This window comes from Mobula birostris, chromosome 2 (genome assembly GCF_030028105.1).
Source record: "Mobula birostris isolate sMobBir1 chromosome 2, sMobBir1.hap1, whole genome shotgun sequence".
Classification (NCBI taxonomy): Eukaryota; Metazoa; Chordata; class Chondrichthyes; order Myliobatiformes; family Myliobatidae; genus Mobula; species Mobula birostris.
In genome coordinates this window covers 55,421,396-55,442,470 of record NC_092371.1, presented here as the reverse complement: position 1 = coordinate 55,442,470, position 21,075 = coordinate 55,421,396, and the positions used below count along the sequence as shown (strand labels likewise).

The 21,075-nt window shown below is 38.4% G+C and overlaps 1 protein-coding gene across 4 annotated transcripts in view; it reads right to left on the bottom strand.

The window, feature by feature from the left end:
* The window catches only part of tpd52l2b (tpd52 like 2b), a 68,580-nt gene that overhangs the window by 8,246 nt on the left and 39,259 nt on the right, over positions 1-21,075 (bottom strand). For all 4 annotated transcript variants that reach the window (XM_072241299.1, XM_072241315.1, XM_072241308.1 and 1 more), the window contains 2 exons: positions 17,806-17,907; positions 11,455-11,503 (listed from right to left, as the gene is read on the bottom strand). In XM_072241299.1, the coding sequence (XP_072097400.1) occupies positions 11,455-11,503; positions 17,806-17,907 (151 nt within the window). The remainder of the gene's footprint in view (positions 1-11,454; positions 11,504-17,805; positions 17,908-21,075) is intronic.

Here is a 21,075-nt window from a genome sequence, read left to right as displayed (position 1 = left end):
GGGAACCACAAAGACACCATGGCTGATTATGTGATTTTAAACAATATCTGCTCACTTGCTGGAAAAACATTAGAAAGATAACTCAGTTCTAAGGTTTCTGAAAAAGAAAAAGACTAAAACACTTTAAATGAAAAACATTCATGGACAACATAATTGTAGACTATTCCTAAAAAGGCCAAAAACAATCCAGTAATAACCACGCAGAAAAGACAAGGACTTGAGGATTCAAGCTCACAGCATTGTGAGCAAAAATTTTATAATCTTTCTTTTCCAAGTAAAAATTAAATTCACAGTTTATTGAACTTGGTTATTAATTGTGATAGATCCTTTTTGTATCCATCAACTATTAAACCCCTAGAGTACAATCTGTTCCCAGTGTGCACCTTCCCCAAACACATCTCCTTTCACAGAGGTGGAAATGCAGCTTGTGCACCAGTACAACTTGGCATCATCTCCAATTACACATGCACGAAATATTTAAAGTGAAACTTGATGTTTCTGATGACTTTCCACTTCACATTGGTTAATCTCAGTTTCTGCTTGAGGGCTTGGGGAGTTTCTTAAAATTAAGCCTTGAGGAAAAAGCAAATTGTTGTCCCAGTCACTTCTGAAGGAAGGACACTGAGCTGAAATTTTAATCATATTATCTCCACAAATATTGTTGCTTCCAACATTGTTTTATTTTAGCTTTTCAGCACTTGTTTAGATTAGATTATGAAGACACGCAGCCCTCTTTTAGAAACATAGAAACATAGAAAATAGGTGCAGGAGTAGGCCATTCGGCCCTTCGAGCCTGCACCGCCATTTATTATGATCATGGCTGATCATCCAACTCAGAACACCGCCCCAGCCTTCCCTCCATACCCCCTGACCCCCGTAGCCACAAGGGCCATATCTAACTCCCTCTTAAATATAGCCAATGAACTGGCCTCAACTGTTTCCTGTGGCAGAGAATTCCACAGATTCACCACTCTCTGTGTGAAGAAGTTTTTCCTAATCTCAGTCCTAAAAGGCTTCCCCTCTATCCTCAAACTGTGACCCCTCGTTCTGGACTTCCCCAACATCGGGAACAATCTTCCTGCATCTAGCCTGCCCAATCCCTTTAGGATCTTATACGTTTCAATCAGATCCCCCCTCAATCTTCTAAATTCCAACGAGTACAAGCCCAGTTCATCCATTCTTTCTTCATATGAAAGTCCTGCCATCCCAGGAATCAATCTGGTGAACCTTCTCTGTACTCCCTTTATGGCAAGGATGTCTTTCCTCAGATTAGGGGACCAAAACTGCACACAATACTCCAGGTGCGGTCTCACCAAGGCCTTGTACAACTGCAGTAGTACCTCCCTGCTCCTGTACTCAAATCCTCTCGCTATAAATGCCAGCATACCATTCGCCTTTTTCACCGCCTGCTGTACCTGCATGCCCACTTTCAATGACTGGTGTATAATGACACCCAGGTCACGTTGCACCTCCCCTTTTCCTAATCGGCCACCATTCAGATAATAATCTGTTTTCCTATTTTTGCCACCAAAGTGGATAACTTCACATTTATCCACATTAAATTGCATCTGCCATGAATTTGCCCACTCACCCAACCTATCCAAGTCACCCTGCATCCTCTTAGCATCCTCCTCACAGCTAACACTGCCACCCAGCTTCGTGTCATCCGCAAACTTGGAGATGCTGCATTTAATTCCCTCATCCAAGTCACTAATATATATTGTAAACAACTGGGGTCCCAGCACTGAGCCTTGCGGTACCCCACTAGTCACCGCCTGCCATTCTGAAAAGGTCCTGTTTATTCCCACTCTTTGCTTCCTGTCTGCTAACCAACTCTCCACCCACACTAATACCTTACCCCCAATACCGTGTGCTTTAAGTTTGCACACTAATCTCCTGTGTGGGACCTTGTCAAAAGCCTTCTGAAAATTATTGTCATTTAGTAATGCATGCATTAAGAAATGATACAATATTTCCTCCGGTGTGATACAAAACACAGGACAGACCAAGATTGAAAAAAACTAACAAAACCACATAATTATAACATATAGTTACAACAGTGCAACAATACTATAACTTGATGAAGAAGTCCATGAGCACAGTAAAAGTTCAAAGTCTCTCAAATGTCCCACATCTCATGCAGACAGAAGGAAGAAAAACTCTCCCTGCCATACTCGACCACGGTCCAACTCTGAGTCATCCGAAAACTTCGAGCTCTAATCAGCTTTCCGACACCAAGTACTGAGTGCCATCTCTATCCGAACGACTCGACCTCCTTCTCGGTCACCAACAGCAGGCAAAGCCGGGGATTTTGAGGGCTTCACTCCGAAAGATTCCCGACTGCGCAGTAATGACAGCAGCGAATGAGCGTTTCAGAAATTTTTCAAGATGTTCCTCTGTGCTTTCACGTCCATCAAATCAGAATTGTCCACGGCCCCTATTTAACAGATATGATATCATTTTTCACCGGAGGGCTGCGCACGCACAGCGCACTGCTTTCTCTCCTCCTGACTTTTCTCGGAGTTTCCTTTTGATCTACCATCACTTTGTTTTTTCCACTAAATGCTTATCCATGGTCTCATTTTCTGGGTCTTGTATTCTACCCTACTACCAAAGTTTCAGGTACAGACTACCTTTGATCCTTCTAACCCTCCAAGCCATATAACCCATAATGCATCTTCAAAACCAAGTTGTAACACTGCATACACCTAAGCTTTCATTTAACACCTTTTCTAGCAATACATTAATTTTGTACTGCCAGCATTATTAATTCTCTATTTTGTACCCTTATCAATGCTGTCCAATTTCTTCTCCAGAATTAAAAACTTCAGAATTATATTAAAACCATGATAAATGAAACAATCTACAACCTCCATCTTTCAAACAGATTCAGGATATTAATACAGAACAGGTAAGATGAACAGCATAAACATGAGAAATTCTGCAGATGATGGAAATCCAAAGCAGCACACGTGTGCACACAAAATGCTGGAGGAACTCAGTAGGTCAGGCAGCATCTATGGAAACGAATAGACAGCTGAGGTTTCAGACTGAGATGTCCACTGCTTATTCAATTCCATAAATGCTGCCATACCTGCTGAGTTCCTCCAGCATTTTGTGTGCGTTGCCCAAGATGGAGAGTTTTTCCAGCCTTTTTTGGATCTGATTGAGACAACAAGAAAAAATTAATATTTGGTACAAGACCATTTCTTATCACGGGCCACCAGTGATCTTTTTCTATTTACACCAGCCTGTTACCTGTACTTACTGACCAATCTCTACACAAGCTAATTTTGTGATCAGTCAAAAACTTCCTTCCTTGCCACATTTAGACTACTTCTGAAGTTGCCCTACACAAATCAAAAGTAGTTTTTATTTTAAGGCAAAATCCTCATACAGCTCAGGTGCAACTTCTAAGCATTAACAGAACAAATAACAGTCTATCTGATCTAATGTTTTTCCACCTATTTTTACTTCATATGCAGTTGCTCATCTTACATGAGTAGTTTTGAGCTTTAATAAGGCTGTACCAATATAGTTGGGAGCCCAAAGATCTTATATGACGTAGATAAAAAACCCCAAGAAATAACCGTTTGATCGTTCCGCTGAACATCTACACTCTGTCTGCCAGAGAAAGCAGGATCTCCCAGTGGTCACACATTTTAATTCCACGTCCCATTCCCATTCTGATATGTCTATCCACGGCCTCCTCTACTGTAAAGATGAAGCCACACTCAGGTTGGAGGAACAACACCTTATATTCCATCTGGGTAGCCTCCAACCTGATGGCATGAACATTGACTTCTCTAACTTCTGCTAATGCCCCACTTCCCCCCGTACCCCATCTGTTATTTATTTATATACCCACATTCTTTTTCTCTCTCTCCTTTTTCTCCCTCTGTCCCTCTCACTATACCCCTTGCCCAGCCTCTGGGTTTCCCCCCTCCCCCTTTTCTTTCTTCCCGGACCTCCTGTCCCATGATCCTCTCATATCCCTTTTGCCAATCAACTGTCCAGCTCTTGGCTCCATCCCTCCCCCTCCTGTCTTCTCCTATCATTTTGGATCTCCCCCTCCCACTTTCAAATCTCTTACAAGTTCTTCTTTCAGTTAGTCCTGACAAAGTGTCTTGGCCCAAAACGTCGACTGTACCTCTTCCTAGAGATGCTGCCTGGCCTGCTGTGTTCACCAGCAACTTTTATGTGTGTTACAAGAAATAAATACCTTTTTTTCCATAATCTTCTCCTGGGTTTCTGTGCATTAAACTGTTTAAATTAAGATTATCCATATACTGCAAGTATGAGCAACTATTTTCCTATTTAAATAATCTTTTTGCTCTTTCAGCAGTATTATGCAAAATAAAATTTCTGAATGGTATAAGACCAAGAGTTAAGAGGCAACCAAATCACATTTTATGCAGAGAGTGGTGAGTGCGTGGAATGGGCTGCCGCCGGTGGCAGTGGAGGCGGAAACAATAGGATCCTTTAAGAGGCTACTGGATGGATACATGGAGCTTAGAAAAAGAGAGAGCCATGGTTAAGTCTAGGTAGTTCTAAGGACATGTTCGGCACAGCTTTGTGGGCCAAAGGGCCTGTATTGTGCTGTAGGTTTTCTATGTTTCTATTTCACAACTGCTTGCCCTTACTCTTCACGTGGACCTGCTTTAGATATTAGAGGTTTTGTATTACTTACAGCTGGAAAAATGATTTTGTCTCCAAGCATTACATGCCCCAAAATGATCTTTTAGTCAGTCACTCAGAGAGTTCTAAAGTTCAAAGTAAATTTATTATCAAAGTACACTATGTCACAATATACTACCCAGATTCATTTTCTTGTGGGCATTCATCAATTCTGTTGGGAAACCAAGATGAATTGCAATAAAGAATAAAAGAGTGGCCTCCTCTGCTTTTAGTAGAGATGACTTGAAGAACATTCATGTTAAAATGCATAATTTTCCCCCCTCAGCTGTCGCTCACCTTTTTCTAAAATATATAAATAGTGCTGCTGTTATTTGCCTCATCACTAAAATATTTTTCACTTGATTCAAGATTTCTAACTACCTACTCATCTCTGATTTAGATGCTTTTTTTTTAAACATCTCAACTTCTCATTCTAACAAGTTTTGTTTTGAAATTTAAGGTTTTACATTCTCAATGTTCTGCAAGATTAGAATGAATAAGCATGTTCTAAATGTTCATTTCAACATGTGATACTGACAATAAACCATGTTCTGATTCAATAGAAACAGGTCCTTCGAGCCTGCGCCACCATTCAGTATGATCATGGCTTATCATCCAACTCAGAACCCTGTACCTGCCTTCTCTCCATACCCCCTGATCCCTTTAGCCACAAGGGCCATATCTAACTCCCACTTAAATATAGCCAATGAACTGGCCTCAACTGTTTCCTGTGGGAGAGAATTCCACAGATTCACCACTCTCTGTGTGAAGAAGTTTTTTCCTCATCTCGGTCCTAAAAGGCTTCCCCTTTATCCTTAAACTGTGACCCTTCGTTCTGGACTTCCCCAACATCGGGAACAATCTTCCTGCATCTAGCCTGTCCAATCCCTTTAGAATTTTATACGTTTCAATAAGATCCCCCCTCAATCTTCTAAATTCCAGCGAGTATAAGCCTACTCGATCCAGTCTTTCATCGTATGAAAGTCCTGCCATCCCAGGAATCAATCTGGTGAACCTCCTTTGTACTCCCTCTATGGCAAGAATGTCTTTCCTCAGATTAGGGGACCAACACTGCACACAATACTCCAGGTGTGGTCTCACCAAGGCCTTGTACAACTGCAGTAGTACCTCCCTGCTCCTGTACTCAAATCCTCTTGCTATGAATGCCAGCATACCATTTGCCTTTTTCACTGCCTGCTGTACCTGCATGCCCACTTTCAATGACTGGTGTACAATGACACCCGGGTCTCGCTGCACCTCTCCTTTTCCTAATTGGCCACCATTCAGATAATAATCTGTTTTCCTGTTCTTGCCACCAAAGTGGATAACCTCACATTTATCCACATTAAATTGCATCTGCCATGAATTTGCCCACTCACCTAACCTATCCAAGTCACCCTGCATCCTCCCCACAGCTAACACTGCCACCCAGCTTCGTGTCATCCGCAAACTTGGAGGTGTTGCATTTAATTCCCACGTCTAAATCATTAATATATACTGTAAACAACTGGGGTCCCAGCACTGAGCCTTGCCGTACCCCACTAGTCACTGCCTGCCATTCTGAAAAGGTATTCAATAAATACAACTCATCTGGCAACAAAAATCCAAAACTAGATATACACTTTTATAGTGGCAATTAGTAGAATTTATATCATTTGTATTTGGAAAGATTCAACGAACTACTAGGTAGATTGATGCTAGGCACTGGAACAAAATCATCAATGCTTTAGCCCTTTCTTGGAAGGATGTGTACAAAACTTTGTACTTAGTCCTTAAACTAAAACACAACATATTAATTCCAGGTGCAAACATGAGGAAATCTATAGATGCTATAATTTCAAGCAACACACTTAAAAGTTGCTGCATCTATAGGAAGAGGTACAGTCGACGTTTCGGGCCGAGACCCTTCGTCAGGACTAAATGAAAGAAGAGCTAGTAAGAGATTTGAAAGTGGGAGGGGGAGGGGGAGTTCCAAAATGATAGGAGCAGACAGGAGGGGGAGGAATGGAGCTAAGAGCTGGACAGTTGATTGGCAAAAGGGATATGAGAGGATAATGGGACAAGAGGCCTAGGGAGAAAGAAATGGGGAGGGGTGAAGCCCAGAGGATGGCCAAGGAGTATAGTGAGAGGGACAGAGGGAGAAAAAGGAGAGAGAGAAAAACAATATATATATATAAATAATTAATAAATAACGGATGGGGTACAAGGGGCACTGGTAGGTGTTCAGCGAAACAGTCTCCCAGACTGTGCCGGGTCTTGCCAATATATAGAAGGACGCATCGGGCACTACCATTCAGGGCCCCAGACAGTCCTTCCAGGTGAGGCGACACTTCACCTGTGAGTCGGCTGGGGTGATATACTACGTCCGGTGCTCCCGATGTGGCCTTCTATATATTGGCAAGACCCGGCTCAGACTGGGAGATCGTTTCACTGGACACCTACGCTCTGTCCGCCAGAGAAAGCAGGATCTCCCAGTGGCCACACATTTTAATTCCACGTCCCATTCCTATTCTGTCTATCCACAGCCTCCTCTGCTGTCAAGATGAAGCCACACTCAGGTTGGAGGAACAACACCTTATATTCCGTCTGGGTAGCCTCCACACCTTATATTCCGTCTGGGTAGCCTCCAACCTGATGGCATGAACACTGACTTCTCTAACTTCCGTTAATGCCCCTGCTCTCCCTCGTATCCCATCCGTTATTTATTTTATTTATATTTATTCATTCTTTCTCTCTCTCTCCTTTTTCTCCCTCTGTCCCTCTCATTATACTTCCTGCCCATCCTCTGAGCTTCACCCCTCCCCCTTCTTTCTCTCTAGGCCTCCCGTCCCATTATTCTCTCAAATCCCTTTTGCCAATCACCTGTCCAGCTCTTGGCTCCATCCCTCCCCCTCCTGTCTTCTATCATTTTGGATCTTCCCCTCCCACTTTCAAATCTCTTACTAGCTCTTCTTTCAGTTAGTCCTGATGAAGGGTCTCGGCCCAAAACGTCGACTGTACCTCTTCCTATAGATGCTGCCTGGCCTGCTGTGTTCACCAGCAACTTTGATGGATATTCATTCCAGAACTCATTGGATCAAACAGAATATGTTTTATATACACTTCCTCATCATCCTGAGATAGCGTTGTGTTTCTAAAGTGCTTTCGTTTTGCATCTTTTCCTTACGAACCTGATATTCAATAGCAAAATAGTCTATCAATCAACGTTTAAAGAATCATGGAATATGGGGTTGGTCCAGGAAAGTGGCACTAAGGTAAAGGATCAGCCAGAAGTTTACTGAATAGTTCAGAAGGAATGAACGGCTGAATTAGAAATTCTTGCTTTTTTTTAAAAAAAAGACATTGTCTTCACCAAATATTTTAACACCCAGCGTTCATCCAAATGTAGAGTGATATCCAAAAGACCCTTATTTGATTATGGCTTTAAAACTGAACAGGTATGGGTAGCACAGAATAGAGTTGCTGCCTCATAGCTCCAACAATCCAGATTAAATTGTGATCTTGGTTGCTGCCTGTGTGGAGAGCATCTGGGGGGAGGGGTTTGATGGGAATGCTGAAAGAATGAAATGGTTAAATGTGATTAGTTTAAAATTAAATGTTTCATTGTCAGCATTGATTTAGTTGGCTGAACATTCTGCTTTTGTACCATTCCTGTCCATGAATCCACAAAATAACACTGCCAAAATTAGTGGCTTGAGTTCACACTGCAGGTAAGCAAAACTTAAGAACCACATTTTGACTGAAGAGGAATTTAGGTTATTAGGTGATAACTAATCTAACATTAAAAAATTTACTACACTGCTTCAAGTGTAGCACAAACTAACTACAAACCCCATCAATATCACTGTATTTTCATGGATATTTTCAGGGAGCAGTGTCTCAGAAAGGCAGCATCCATTATTAAGGACCTCCAGCATCCAGGGCATGCCCTTTTCTCGACCATCAGGTAGGAGGTACAGAAGCCTGAAGGCACACACTCAGCAATTCAGGAACAGCTTCTTCCCCTCTGCCATCTGGTTCCTAAATGGACATTGATCCCTTGGACACTACCTCACTTTGTTAAAATATACAATATTTCTGTTTTTTGCACGTTTCTTAATCCATTCAATACATGTATACTGTAATTGATTTATTTATTATTATTTTTATTTATTTTTTTTCTCTTCTATATTATGTATTGCATTGAACTGCTGCTAAGTTAACAAATTTCACGTCACATGCCGATGATAATAAACCTGATTCTGATACATTTCTTATTGCAGTCATTTGTATGATGTAATAGTTCACCAATTTAATTAGTTTATTCACTTGGGACCCTGCAATGTACATGACTTTATTACAAAATTATCCAAGTACAAAATTTCTACTCCGTTAAAAACATTAAATAGTAATTGCCATGCATTTGTACTGAATACTGAAAGCTTCTCTCAAAACTAAATAGTTTAAATTGCCCAGCAGATGGCAATATACATGCAAGTATCTGCTGTTTTTGCTTGGTATTGAGACTGGAGGCCATTTTGTGTTGCTATTTAAACTGACAACTTCTGTTGCCATTATATACATTTTAAAATGTTGCCCATGGAAAAAGTGGAAGATTTTAAAAATTAATATGTACTGTAATTTATGTCAACACTTCAGCTCCTAAATTCAGTTTTCTTCAGCTTCAATGTGTTAAAATATTGGTCAATGACTAAAACTATATAGTTAATCCAAAAATCATGAAAGCATGCCTGTAAAGTAGAATCTGGACTGCAAAATTCAAATTAATAATTTTGTAGCTTGAACTGTAAATGCAACCATTTCCTCTGGTTTCTGATACTGCAGAAATAAAAAAGTATGGGTTTCAAAAGTAGATATTGAGAGTTGATTACAGTGTACATTAGTAATGCAGAACTCACAGGTATGACTGAAATTCCTCCCAATTGGATTAAGATTTCAATTGTGCCTCATTAGCAAGAGTTCAGGATTATACATGATCAAAAATTGAAGATGTTAAAAGATAATACTCTCTATATTCTCTTAACTCTTTGCTCAGACTGAAACATGTCCTGACGGCAAACCACTGTGTGACAAGACCTAATACTTTGCCTCTGCCACTAATAATCTAGCCAGCATGAATATTCAACTCACCCTCAGATTTTGGTGTTTCTCTTCAAAATACAGCCTAAGTTTTGCTGTTAAATAACTGCAAACATAGAAAAACTCAACTGTTACTTACTAAGGAAGCAAATACTGGCATTGCAATATCACCCAAAAATGAAAACTATTTTCATTATCCATTTAGATAAATCTATTATTCATATAGTGTGCAATGAAAATAGCCTTTGAACAAAACTTCGCAAAATAGCTAAAAACCAGAAGTACAGGAGTAAATCTTGTTCTTTAATAACTGTCCCTTTCTGCCAAGGAATACCCAACTCTGGTTATAATCAAACTGTTCTTATGCACACATTAAGCCTCCAGGAGTTTGGTAAATACTGCAATATTTATATTAATACAAATTAAAAATGAATCAGTCTCCTATTCAAGTCTATTTTATATCACCTCCCCTTTTGATGCTAACCAACAGCCATTTAGCAGCAGAACATGCAATGTTCAGAATTCCAGAAATTCTACTTGAGTTCATATTTCAGTTTTTCCTCATTTATTCAAAACAGTATTAATTCCTCAGGATCATCCAGCATGCTTAAGACCACAGCAATAGAGATCAAGTCTCCACTTCACACAATCACTCTTCAGCCAGAAGCTCTGCCATTGCGCATCTCAGTAAAACAACTGCTTAAAAGTTTGTTAGTAAAATCCTTGTGCGAAACCGAAGGTACACATTTCTTTTCTTAAATGCAGAGTTAAAGCAAAGATACACCCTCTAAATATGACAGCAACACAGCAGATACATACAAATCTTGAGTTATTAGGAAACTCAAAATAGCAATGCAAGAACACAAAGTACATATGATGTGGATCATGCAGGTTCTACATTTTAGGAATGATAATACAAGTAATCAATTGTAAGTATGACTGCATAACAGGTTAACCTTGAATAGAAAAATAATCCTTGAGATGGTTGTTAGAGGCATGACAATGCTTATATCCAAGTTAGTAGAGAACGAACATTATAAACTTAATGCAACATATAAAACTAACATTTAGATATAGAGTGTCAGTACAATACTAAACATTTTAAGCAGGAAGTCTTGAACATGTTACTTAGATTATCTACACTTTAAAATAAAAATTGGCAATGGGGGTTCCTTCTAAAGTACTTCAGATATTCATATTGCAACTTAGCAAAGAAACTGCTTAGTAATTTCAGTCACTAAAACATAGGATAAAAATCCCCCCAAAAACGTTGGTATTTGTAGCTACTTTCAATTAATGAAATCAAATACTGTTTGAAGAAACCAGCAATTCCTAAATTCAGTTTATATAGTCTCTGTAAATCTGTGGTGTATTTAAAAATTATCCTTGGCCATCACTGTCACTTACCATTTAATGCATCTGCACAACCACTTCACAATTTGTTCCTAGCTGGATGTGACGACGACTGAAAACTCATCTAACACTTTACTGAAACCTTTGTTAAGTGTCATCAGGGCTACATGTTAAATTAGAATCCATGATTTGGGGATGGGGGGCAAGTTTCCTGCATGACAATTGCTTTTCCTACACTGAAAAAAAGGGAAATTGCTACACGTTTCATATTTCCTAAAATGGGGATGGTCTCCAATGATCAATGTTTTTAAAAATGGGGATGGCTGTTTGAATTTCACAACATACCTTTAGATTTCCAACACTTTCTTCAAACGATTTGAATGTAGGCGATTCCCTGAAAGTAAAAATGAGAAAATAGCTGACTGCATCATAATTCAGCAAACATTTAGAATTCACTGTTAATGATTCAACAAGACTTTGCTCTTTAATCAGTTACTAGAATGACATCTAATATGACTGCATTAAAACAATAGGACCAGCTTTGCAGCACTAAAAATTAGAAGTAAGGAACATGAAATGGCAAACTGCTGAGTAAGCAAGTACAAGAACTTAGTAACATCATGATGGAAAACATTTTTTGAGATCAAAATAATGTAATTACCTCATAGCAGGCATGCTTATTGAATGACGTATGGAATAACTGCTACTCGGAAGCATTAAGAAAGGAACAAGTACTCCAAGTTATTAAAAGTAATGGTAGCCCAATGGGCATGGAAAATGGTCAAACAAAGATCATAGTTAAGTATCAGTTTCTCATGACAACAAACACTGAAGAGAACATTTATAACTACCGTTAAAACTATGCAAACAAGAACCTGCAAACAAAAAAGGTTTAAAAAATAATAATACCTGTACTTACATGGATTTTTAATAATAAATCCTGATGCTCGATTATACCTAACTCCATATGAATCAGGTTCTATACCAAAGCTTCTTGATAGACCAACATTAGGAAATATATCATCCCTCAGATTCTTCAATTTGCTCAGAAGACACGACTTAAAATACAGTATATGCATTTAAAGTCACCCTTGAATGTATAGTACAAGGAATCATATGGCATAAGCTGGGTCTGGAAGGAGAAATGCTTGATTTTGCTATATCATAAATTCAGCAGTACAGTACTACCTTCACTACTCACTGGGACCAAACACAATCACCATTTGAGCATAAACAAAAGTGTCAAAAGATTTTCTCATACAAGAAATCATCCGGTTCTTCATTTGGCAGCATAAGGATAAAAGACCTCAATCTGAAAGTACTGAAGTATGTTGTAAACAAGATACTTAAAGTGACAAGAGTTCAGCAGAATGGAAACTAAAGTAAGTGCTGGGGAAATACGGAATAAGGAAACACATTAGGCTGGATTATGCCAATGGTTAGCCAGGTCTACAGAGCCAAGTACACAATGTCAGCACAACTCAAATATAGAATACTAAACATGCCAGAAGTCAGGTCCTAGCACATCTCAACTGCTGCTCTTGTCCCAGATTGCAACCTGAACAAAAGTGCATGATACGTATTGTGATTGGCACCTCTGCTTCATCGCAGCCGTGAGCCTAGTAATGCTTCATTAATGACAAATGACAAGTACATTCTGTCCATCTAACCTATAGCAATTCTCATTGTTCCCATCAGTCTTATTCCTCCATTTATTATCCTGTATTCCATAAACCTGAAAGCTGAGTATCTTCAGTAAAAGATGAATTCTGCTTTTGATCAATTAAAATAACATTTCTCAATTAAATTAAAGAAAATCTACCTTAAAAAATCAAGAGTATTTTCATTGTTCCCAAATGTCTGACCAGTAGAGACAACATGGACTATCAAAAAACACAAGGCAACTCAAAGCAATTACACTGCTCACAGTCTGCTCTGCCTCAGAACAGCTGTTACAGCCCTGGGAGCTGTGGAATCACAATAGTCTTCAGGAATCCAATAGAAGGTGAATGCATAGCTCAGGAGTCAGAGGACAATCAACATTGCAACTTACTCTTTTCACCAGTGAGAACTGGAAATGTGAAACACTCCTAAAAGACATTGGGTAGTCATGTTAAGACTAGGAATTACTTTTTTTTTAAAAGTTCAGCCTGGAATATACTGTAGATCAAAGCCAAATGAATTACGCTCAGAAAACAGATCAACTGTAAGTAGGAAAAACTATGAAAGTACTGAAAGACCTGTTCATATTTCTGTGCAAAATAAAACTCTCACAATTTATTACCTGTGACAAGTTTATTAATCAACACCAATTCACATAACCACAGTTACTGTGCAAGGGCACTCTGAATTTAACAAATCAAGAAATCTGACAAGCAATTTCATCATTTTAAAAACAAATAAAACATTGTATTTTCAACTGTTTTCACCCAGAAGTGGCTACACATTTATCTTACCTAAAGGACTGAGAAAAAGGGTGAGACCTGAAATAAGCCAATAACAAAGGAAAGAGGTCAGCCAGAAGAGAAGTAATTCAGGCCAATAGTATCACTAACTTGCATGATGGAAGAACAACAGAAGCAAACTATCACTCAAATGATGACTAATGCTCATTGTCATTTCAAGATGATTTTAAAGCTCTATTTCAAAAATATGAACCATGAGGACATCTCCAGAAATCTATTAATAAGCTCTTAATAAGCCACACTGAAAGTTTCCAACAGTAATTTCAAATGAAACATCTTAAGGGCGTGAAGCTCCAACTAATTCCATGTTTTCCTTGACCTATGGAACTCAAAGAAAACTTACTAAAAGTATATTCAATAGTTAACTAGAAAAACAAGCACTAATCCAGAATTAAAAACTCATTCTAAAGTATAGCCACAAAGCAACCATGGCAGTACTACTGACAGCCAAATCCAAATATTATGTTTTTTCCCCTTAATTGTTTTACATTTTAAAAAAGGAAAAAATTGTGATATTAACCAAACCCAGTGCATAAATGTGAGGTAAACATACTTATGAGTCAAGACTAAAACTCTAGAATTTGTTAAATTCTCTGTTCATGTTACAAAGAAGAGAAAAAAAAACACCATTCAGCTCTTTGATATCTTCGTAATCTTTGATATCTTCTTAATCAAATCCTTGGGATCAAGGATGTCTTGTTTCCAATCTGGCTCTAGTGAACAAGGCATCCTTGGCTTGAAGTAGTCAAGGGCCAGAGATTCCCAAAAATGAGGAAAATTGTTGCATTTTACAGAGGCTATGACATATCCTATTATCTCAAAACTTCTTTTCTGTCCAGCTGGTAATCTTTCCCAAGAAAATGAGTCCAAAACACTGTTTTGAGACCCTCGTGTCAGTCATGTAAATGATGTGGCCTGCCCAATAAAGGTGTTGGGAGTCTGATACAGGCCTTATACTGGGATGTTGGCCAGGAAGAAAGGACTTAAGTTAGTTTGCATATCATTCCAGTGTACTGGGAGGATTTTGTGAATTTAGGATTGGTACCATCTATCCAAGGGTGCCTGATACCAATAGCCCAAGTTTCGATTTCATATAGGAAAGCAAAGATACCTCTTGCCCATTAATCAGTATTTTTTTTAATTCTGTAAATAGCACAAACAAGCCATTTGTAAGACTGCTCTACAATAGACACAAGCAATCAATATAGAGGAAGGAGGAGAATAAACTGAAATGTTTGGTACATTTCCTGCTTAAGAGCAAAATAATTAAAATTATTTAGCAGAACCTGAGCAAAGAATGGAATTTCACAAAGTGCAGGAACTAAGGGAAAATATGTTTATTAAAAAGTCATGGCAGCAACTCAAAAATTTGAAAAATGCTTAAGAGACATAGTTATAATTGCTGCAATTTGAAAGGGGAGTCTAAATCACATGATCTTGAAGCAAAGGACACAGATGAGCAGTGAGTACTTTGATTCTGTCCTCACTAAAGTAAAAGATTTAATATCACAGTAAAGCAGAAGTCAACTGGGGTGGCTCGGTGTCACAGCAGAGCATTGCTTCCTTACTGTTATAGGAACCCAGTGTTGTTTGCATGGAGTGCGCATATCCTTCTGTGACTATGACAACTTCCTCCCACATCCCAAAGACTTGCAGGTTGGTAGGTTAACTGTTCATTGTATATATTATCTCTTGTAAATTGTTAAGTCAATGGTAAGAGGAGCAGGGAGGACTTGAAAAGGTGGGGGGGGGGCAAATCAGGTTACAGGGAAATAAGTTAGAGGAATCTATTTGATAAGACTGGTCTGTCAGCTGGTGAAGACTCAAAAGGCCAAATAGCCTCCTCCGTCATAAAAAAGTAACAAGCAATTTAGGCATGCACATCTGTAAAGAAAGAGAACCTTAAATGCTGCAAGTCAATACCCCTTAATCTGAATTGGATAATAGAGGGAAAAGCAAGATTTCTAGCAAATGCCTTTTTTGATGCTATTCAATTTTTAACTCACTGGCACATATTTTCTAGGAAAGTCCTCCTTGAAGAAACTCTGCTTCTCTCATTGACAGGTGTCCATGTCTTTTATCCAGTTTTAGAACAATGCAGCATTTAAGCATCAACCTCCGAGCTAGTTTCAAATAGCTTCTTCCACCCAATCTCACATTCAGCAACAAAAATTTGAAAGTTAAGATCTATATTAATAGAATATTTTATACAAAATGGCAAGTTAATACCTCACAGCTTTCTAATATGCATTCAGCAACATATCTTAGCTGTTTCTGAGAAAGCTCTCAATCATAACATTTTAAACATAAAACATGTCTTTTTATGTCTCTGAAAAGTTCAACATTATGGTTTTTAAATATGCCTAAAGAGTAAATCTTTTATTTAACAACAAAAATAAAAATGGAGGATTAGCACATTCAAACTACGCAAAAAAAGCTACATGCAACTGTCTACTTCCAAACAAAATTCAATAAATGTAAAAGCAACTTTTCTTTAACATGCAACTCAGCACACACTGCAACAAGCATGCAGGATATATTAGAAAATCACAGCATGATACACTGTTCAAATGTCTGGAACTTCTCTTTCTTAAAAAACAGCTTTCTAGAAGCCTGTACCTGAGATTCATATCAATTTTTTAAAAAATTACTCAAAAAAAGACTGGCAGATTTTCAATGTTAGGATTGTACTTTTGGTGTGTGGTAGAGCAAGGCCTGAGAAGAAGAGAAGAAAAAAACATGTTTCAGCTACATTTGCAGAGCATGAGAGCCAGTGGCAGTGAGAATAAGCCTCTGGCATACAAACTGAAGGATGCTTGAAATACTATCAGAGCTACAAAATAAAATACTCTACTTAGCACCTTACAATAGGAACAAGGAAAAAGATCCAACAAAAAAGTGGAAAATACTTATTTTTAAATTAAAAAATATTAACTTAGCTGGTATAAAATTTACCATGTCATTACTACACTGACACCTGCGTTATCAATTCATATTGCCCAACATCTATATGAGCATTTTTAACAGTTGGTAAGAAAAACATCAGGTTAATTGAACAAATATTAATCACTTTATCCAAGATGAAAAAAGTATCAAGTTAACTTTGTCAAGTTCAGCTTTTATGATTGTGATTGGCTGCAATTAAACCAGATGTTCATGCTGTTAATTTTGTGATGTGAAGAGAATAACTTATGTGAAGGTAGGTAAGTTATACTTACCTATCAATATAAATTTTACATTTCACTACAAATATTCTGTACCTTGGTCCAGCAGTATAGTTTCATATAAATAAAGCGAGAGACTGCACAGTAGATTACTTTCTTGATTAGCTAGTTCATAGCAAAATGAAGCTGATGTTAGATTAAAAAATGTAGAGAACTTACAACATGCAATATTTGACAGCTCTAAACATTAAATTAAAGGTCAGTTCTGCTGACGTTCAAGAAAACGTCTCAGAAATCCACCTAGCATGAATAGTGAAAAATAAATGTCAACCAATTAACTTGAATATTTTGCACCTCCAATGTCTGCTCTGAAACTATGGAAATAGTATAATCAAGTTAAATCTTTACATCCCATTCCTTGACCATCACTGCGTCTTCAGCCAATCAGCATTAAATATAAAAATATCCACATGGTACAAGTTCCAACAAGAACAGCAGATGATAAAACTATGGAGTCACGCCAAGATTGTTCTCAAATACTAAGAGTACACAGGAATAAATATTAAAACATGAACAACTACAAAATAACGTTCAATTTTAGAAGCTCTTAAAATTAGGTTTGTAGCCACACAGCAAACTAAACATAAATATCAACATACTAAGCTCAGGATGACTTTTCATAGGTACTTAAGTGAATGTATTTTCAGCAGAATGGAACTGCAATAATCAAGAGTGCTGGTACTTTGCATTGCCTTTCCTATTTAAACATTAGATTTGCAAGTTGCATTGAGTAAGCAAGCCAAGTGACGAAAGATTGGTAGAATTCTAATATTTTTGCAGCTCCATTACTTATTCCAATGTAATAGAGGCAGACTGATTTTATTCTGCAAGATGGATTTCACAAAAGTTCAAAGCAAGAAAAATGATAAATGCAATTAGAGATGATTCAAGATTCATTTCTGGTATAGTGACGGAATTAAATAAAAGCATAATTCTAAGGGTCATTATTTGATTTCATGCCTGCATAGCAAAATTTTCAAGTACAAGTACCTCAAGAGCAAACTTACTTAATTTCTCCCAGCGTCCTGCTAAGAACTGATCCAACACTGGAAATGGCACTGGAGGTCTTCGATCCAGCAGTGGAAAGTGTTGCTTGAGTCTTCTTATAACTGTTTTTTCATTAAAACAAAGGGATTAGTTTGGCTGACAGGCATAAAATTCCAAAAAAAAACAATCAAAGCTGTTCACCACAACAGAATACAAATGAATTACAAAATTAAATCTTAATGCAACACCACAATCTGCCCATAAAAAAGGCAGTAACTTTTGGGTTGAAAGCAGCTACAACACATGGATGTTGAAAAAGAGATCAGTAACGTATAGAAATACAAATTACTGTAGAAATGGAAGGAATTTGTGAAACAGATTTGAGGCAAAAGAAACAGTAAAAACATGTAAGACTGAGAAAAGTAAAAATATTGGAATTAAAAGACTGCGGAGGGAGGAGACATGGATGGCAGCGGATTCTATCAGCGAACTATTCAATTGATCACACTGCACCAAAACACAGAAAATTAAATAAAGAGATGATTTAAGCAATACTTCTATTCTTTGATTAATTCGTCATTATTCACTTTGCCTTCTAGTAACAATGGAAGTTTGATAGTCTGTTCTTCTACTTCCATATGCAGTTGTCATGAAATATAAAGATTAACATCAGTTCATTTTATTTTTTTAAACTGTCCTTCATTCTAGAATGCAACAAATAACAAACAAAAAGTGTGAACCCTTAAATACACAATACCATTCATTACTAAAAGTAAAAAGTGCAACCCTCCTATGAACAAATAGCAAGCTCATAAAAATCACCACGAGGTATGGAAGCATCAAGAACTAGAAGGCTTTAATGCCCTAGCTCATTTCATATAATAAATCACAGCTAACTCTCATAAGGTGGCTGGCACTTCACCAGTCTAAGCTGGATTTCAACTAGTCCCCAAGGTAAAAGGGAATTGCATCATTAATTCAATAAATTCTATTTATACAGCACCTGTAAAAAGTAGCAACACCTCAAGGCAATTCACAGAAGCAGGATCAAATAAAAATTGTTGCCAAGCCACAACGAAATACAACCAAAGATGCAGATTTGAAGAATATTGAAACGAGTAAATAGGGAATATTTTTTAAGTGGGGAAAATATGAAGTTTAAATAAGCAAGTAAAACAATAATAATAGACAAAGATGTTAACACAAAACTTAAGGTAGCTAAAAGGACAAGTAACAGAACAGATTTATTACTTTTCTCCAAAGCAATTCACACAAAATGCTGAAGGAACTCAAGAAGTCAGACTGGATCTGTAGAAAAGAGTAAAGTCAATGTTTTGAGCCAAGACCCTTGAAAAACAGTAAACAGTCAACATTTCTGGCCAAGACCTTACATCAGAACTCTTCCTGATGAAGGGCCTCGGCCTGAAACGCCGACTGTTTACTCGTTTCCATAGATGCTGCCTGGCCTGCTGAGTTCCTCTTGCATTTTGTGTGATGTTTTGATTTCCAGCATTTGTAGATTTTCTCGTGTTAGTATTACATTTCTCGATTTAATTTAGCCCCCCAAAACAGAGCCAAATCATAGGTTTTATTTTTGGTGCAGCTGTGCTGTAGTTCACAAGAAGCTCTGATTGAATAATAATATGGCTTAAGGCGCTTGAATGTAAGCCCAAACATTCTTCAGAATGTCCAATGCTGATCTGGGGGAACTTTCCATTTGCAAAGCAACTGTTGATAGCCTGCCCAAATTACAACATTTCAAAAGTAATTCATTAAATTTTCAGATGGTATGGAGGTGCTCAACAAAGCAGTCCCCCAGTTTACAACGGGTCTCACCAGTGTAATGGAGGCCACATTGGGAACATCAAGACACAATAGATGACCCCAGCATATTCACAAATGATGTGTTGCCTCACCTGGAAGGACTGTTTGGGACCCTGAATGGAGGGAAGGGAGATGACATACGGGCAGGTGTAGCACTTAGGCCACATGCAGGGAGATTAGTGGGGAGGGATGAATGGACAAGGGAATCGCAGAGGGAGAAATCCCTGCGGAAAGGTGTGGGGGGGGGCAGTAAAGATTGGTTTAGTGGTAGGATCCCTTTGGAGATGGCTGAAGTTGCAGAGAATAATGTGTTGGATATGGAAGCTGATGGAGTGGTCGGCAAGGACAAGGGGGACTCTTACCACTATTAAGGTGGTGGGAAGATGGGGCGAACACAGATATACCGGAAATGGAGGATATGCAGGTGAGATCAGTGTCAATAGCACAGGGAGGGAAATCCCATTCATTAAAGGAGGAAGACATCTCTGACATCCTGGAATGGAAAGCCACATGCTGGAAACAGGTGGAGTAGAGGCGAAGAAACTGAGAAAAGGGAAAGTGTCTTTTACAGGAGTTAGGGTGGGAAAAGGTGTATCAAGATAACCATGGGAACCACCTGATTTACAAAAGATGTCAGTTGGCAGTTTGTCTCCAGAGATGGAGATAGAGAGATCGAGAAAAAGCAGGGAGCTGTCAGAGATAGACGAAGTGAATTAAATATTGAATTTCAGCTCAATAGTCTGGGGTTTCATAGAACTTAGAAAATCTACAGCATATTACAGGCTCTTCGGCCCACAATGTTATGCTGACGACGTAACCCATTCTAGAAACTGCCTAGAATTTGCCTACCACATAGCCCTCTATTTTTCTAAGCTCCATGTACCTTTCTAAGAAGCTCTTAAAAGACCATATTGTATCCACCTCTATCATCTTCTTTGGCAGTACATTCCATGCAACCACCACTCTGTGTGGAAAAACTTACCTCTGACATCCCCCTTGTACGTATTTCTAAAACATAAAACTATGCCCCCTTGTGTTAGCCATTTCAGCCCTGGAAAAAAAGCCTCTGGCTATTCACACAATCAATGCCTCTCATCATCTTATACACCTCTATCAGATCACCTCTCATCCTCCATTGCTCCAAGGAGAAAAGCCCAAGTTCACTCAACCTATTCTCATAAAGAAGTTCTGTCCAATTCAGGCAACATCCTTGTAAATCTCCTCTGCACTCTCTCTATGGCATCCACATCCTTCCCATAATGAGGTGACTAGAACTGGACACAGTACTCCAAGTGGGGTCTAACTAAGGTCTTACATAGCTGTAACATTATCTTATGGCTCTTGAATTAAATTCCATGGTTGATGAAAGCCAACACACCATAAGCCTTCTAACGACACTGTCAACCTGCGCAGCAGCTTTGAGTGTCCTATGGACATGAACCCCAAGATCTCACTGATCTCCCACA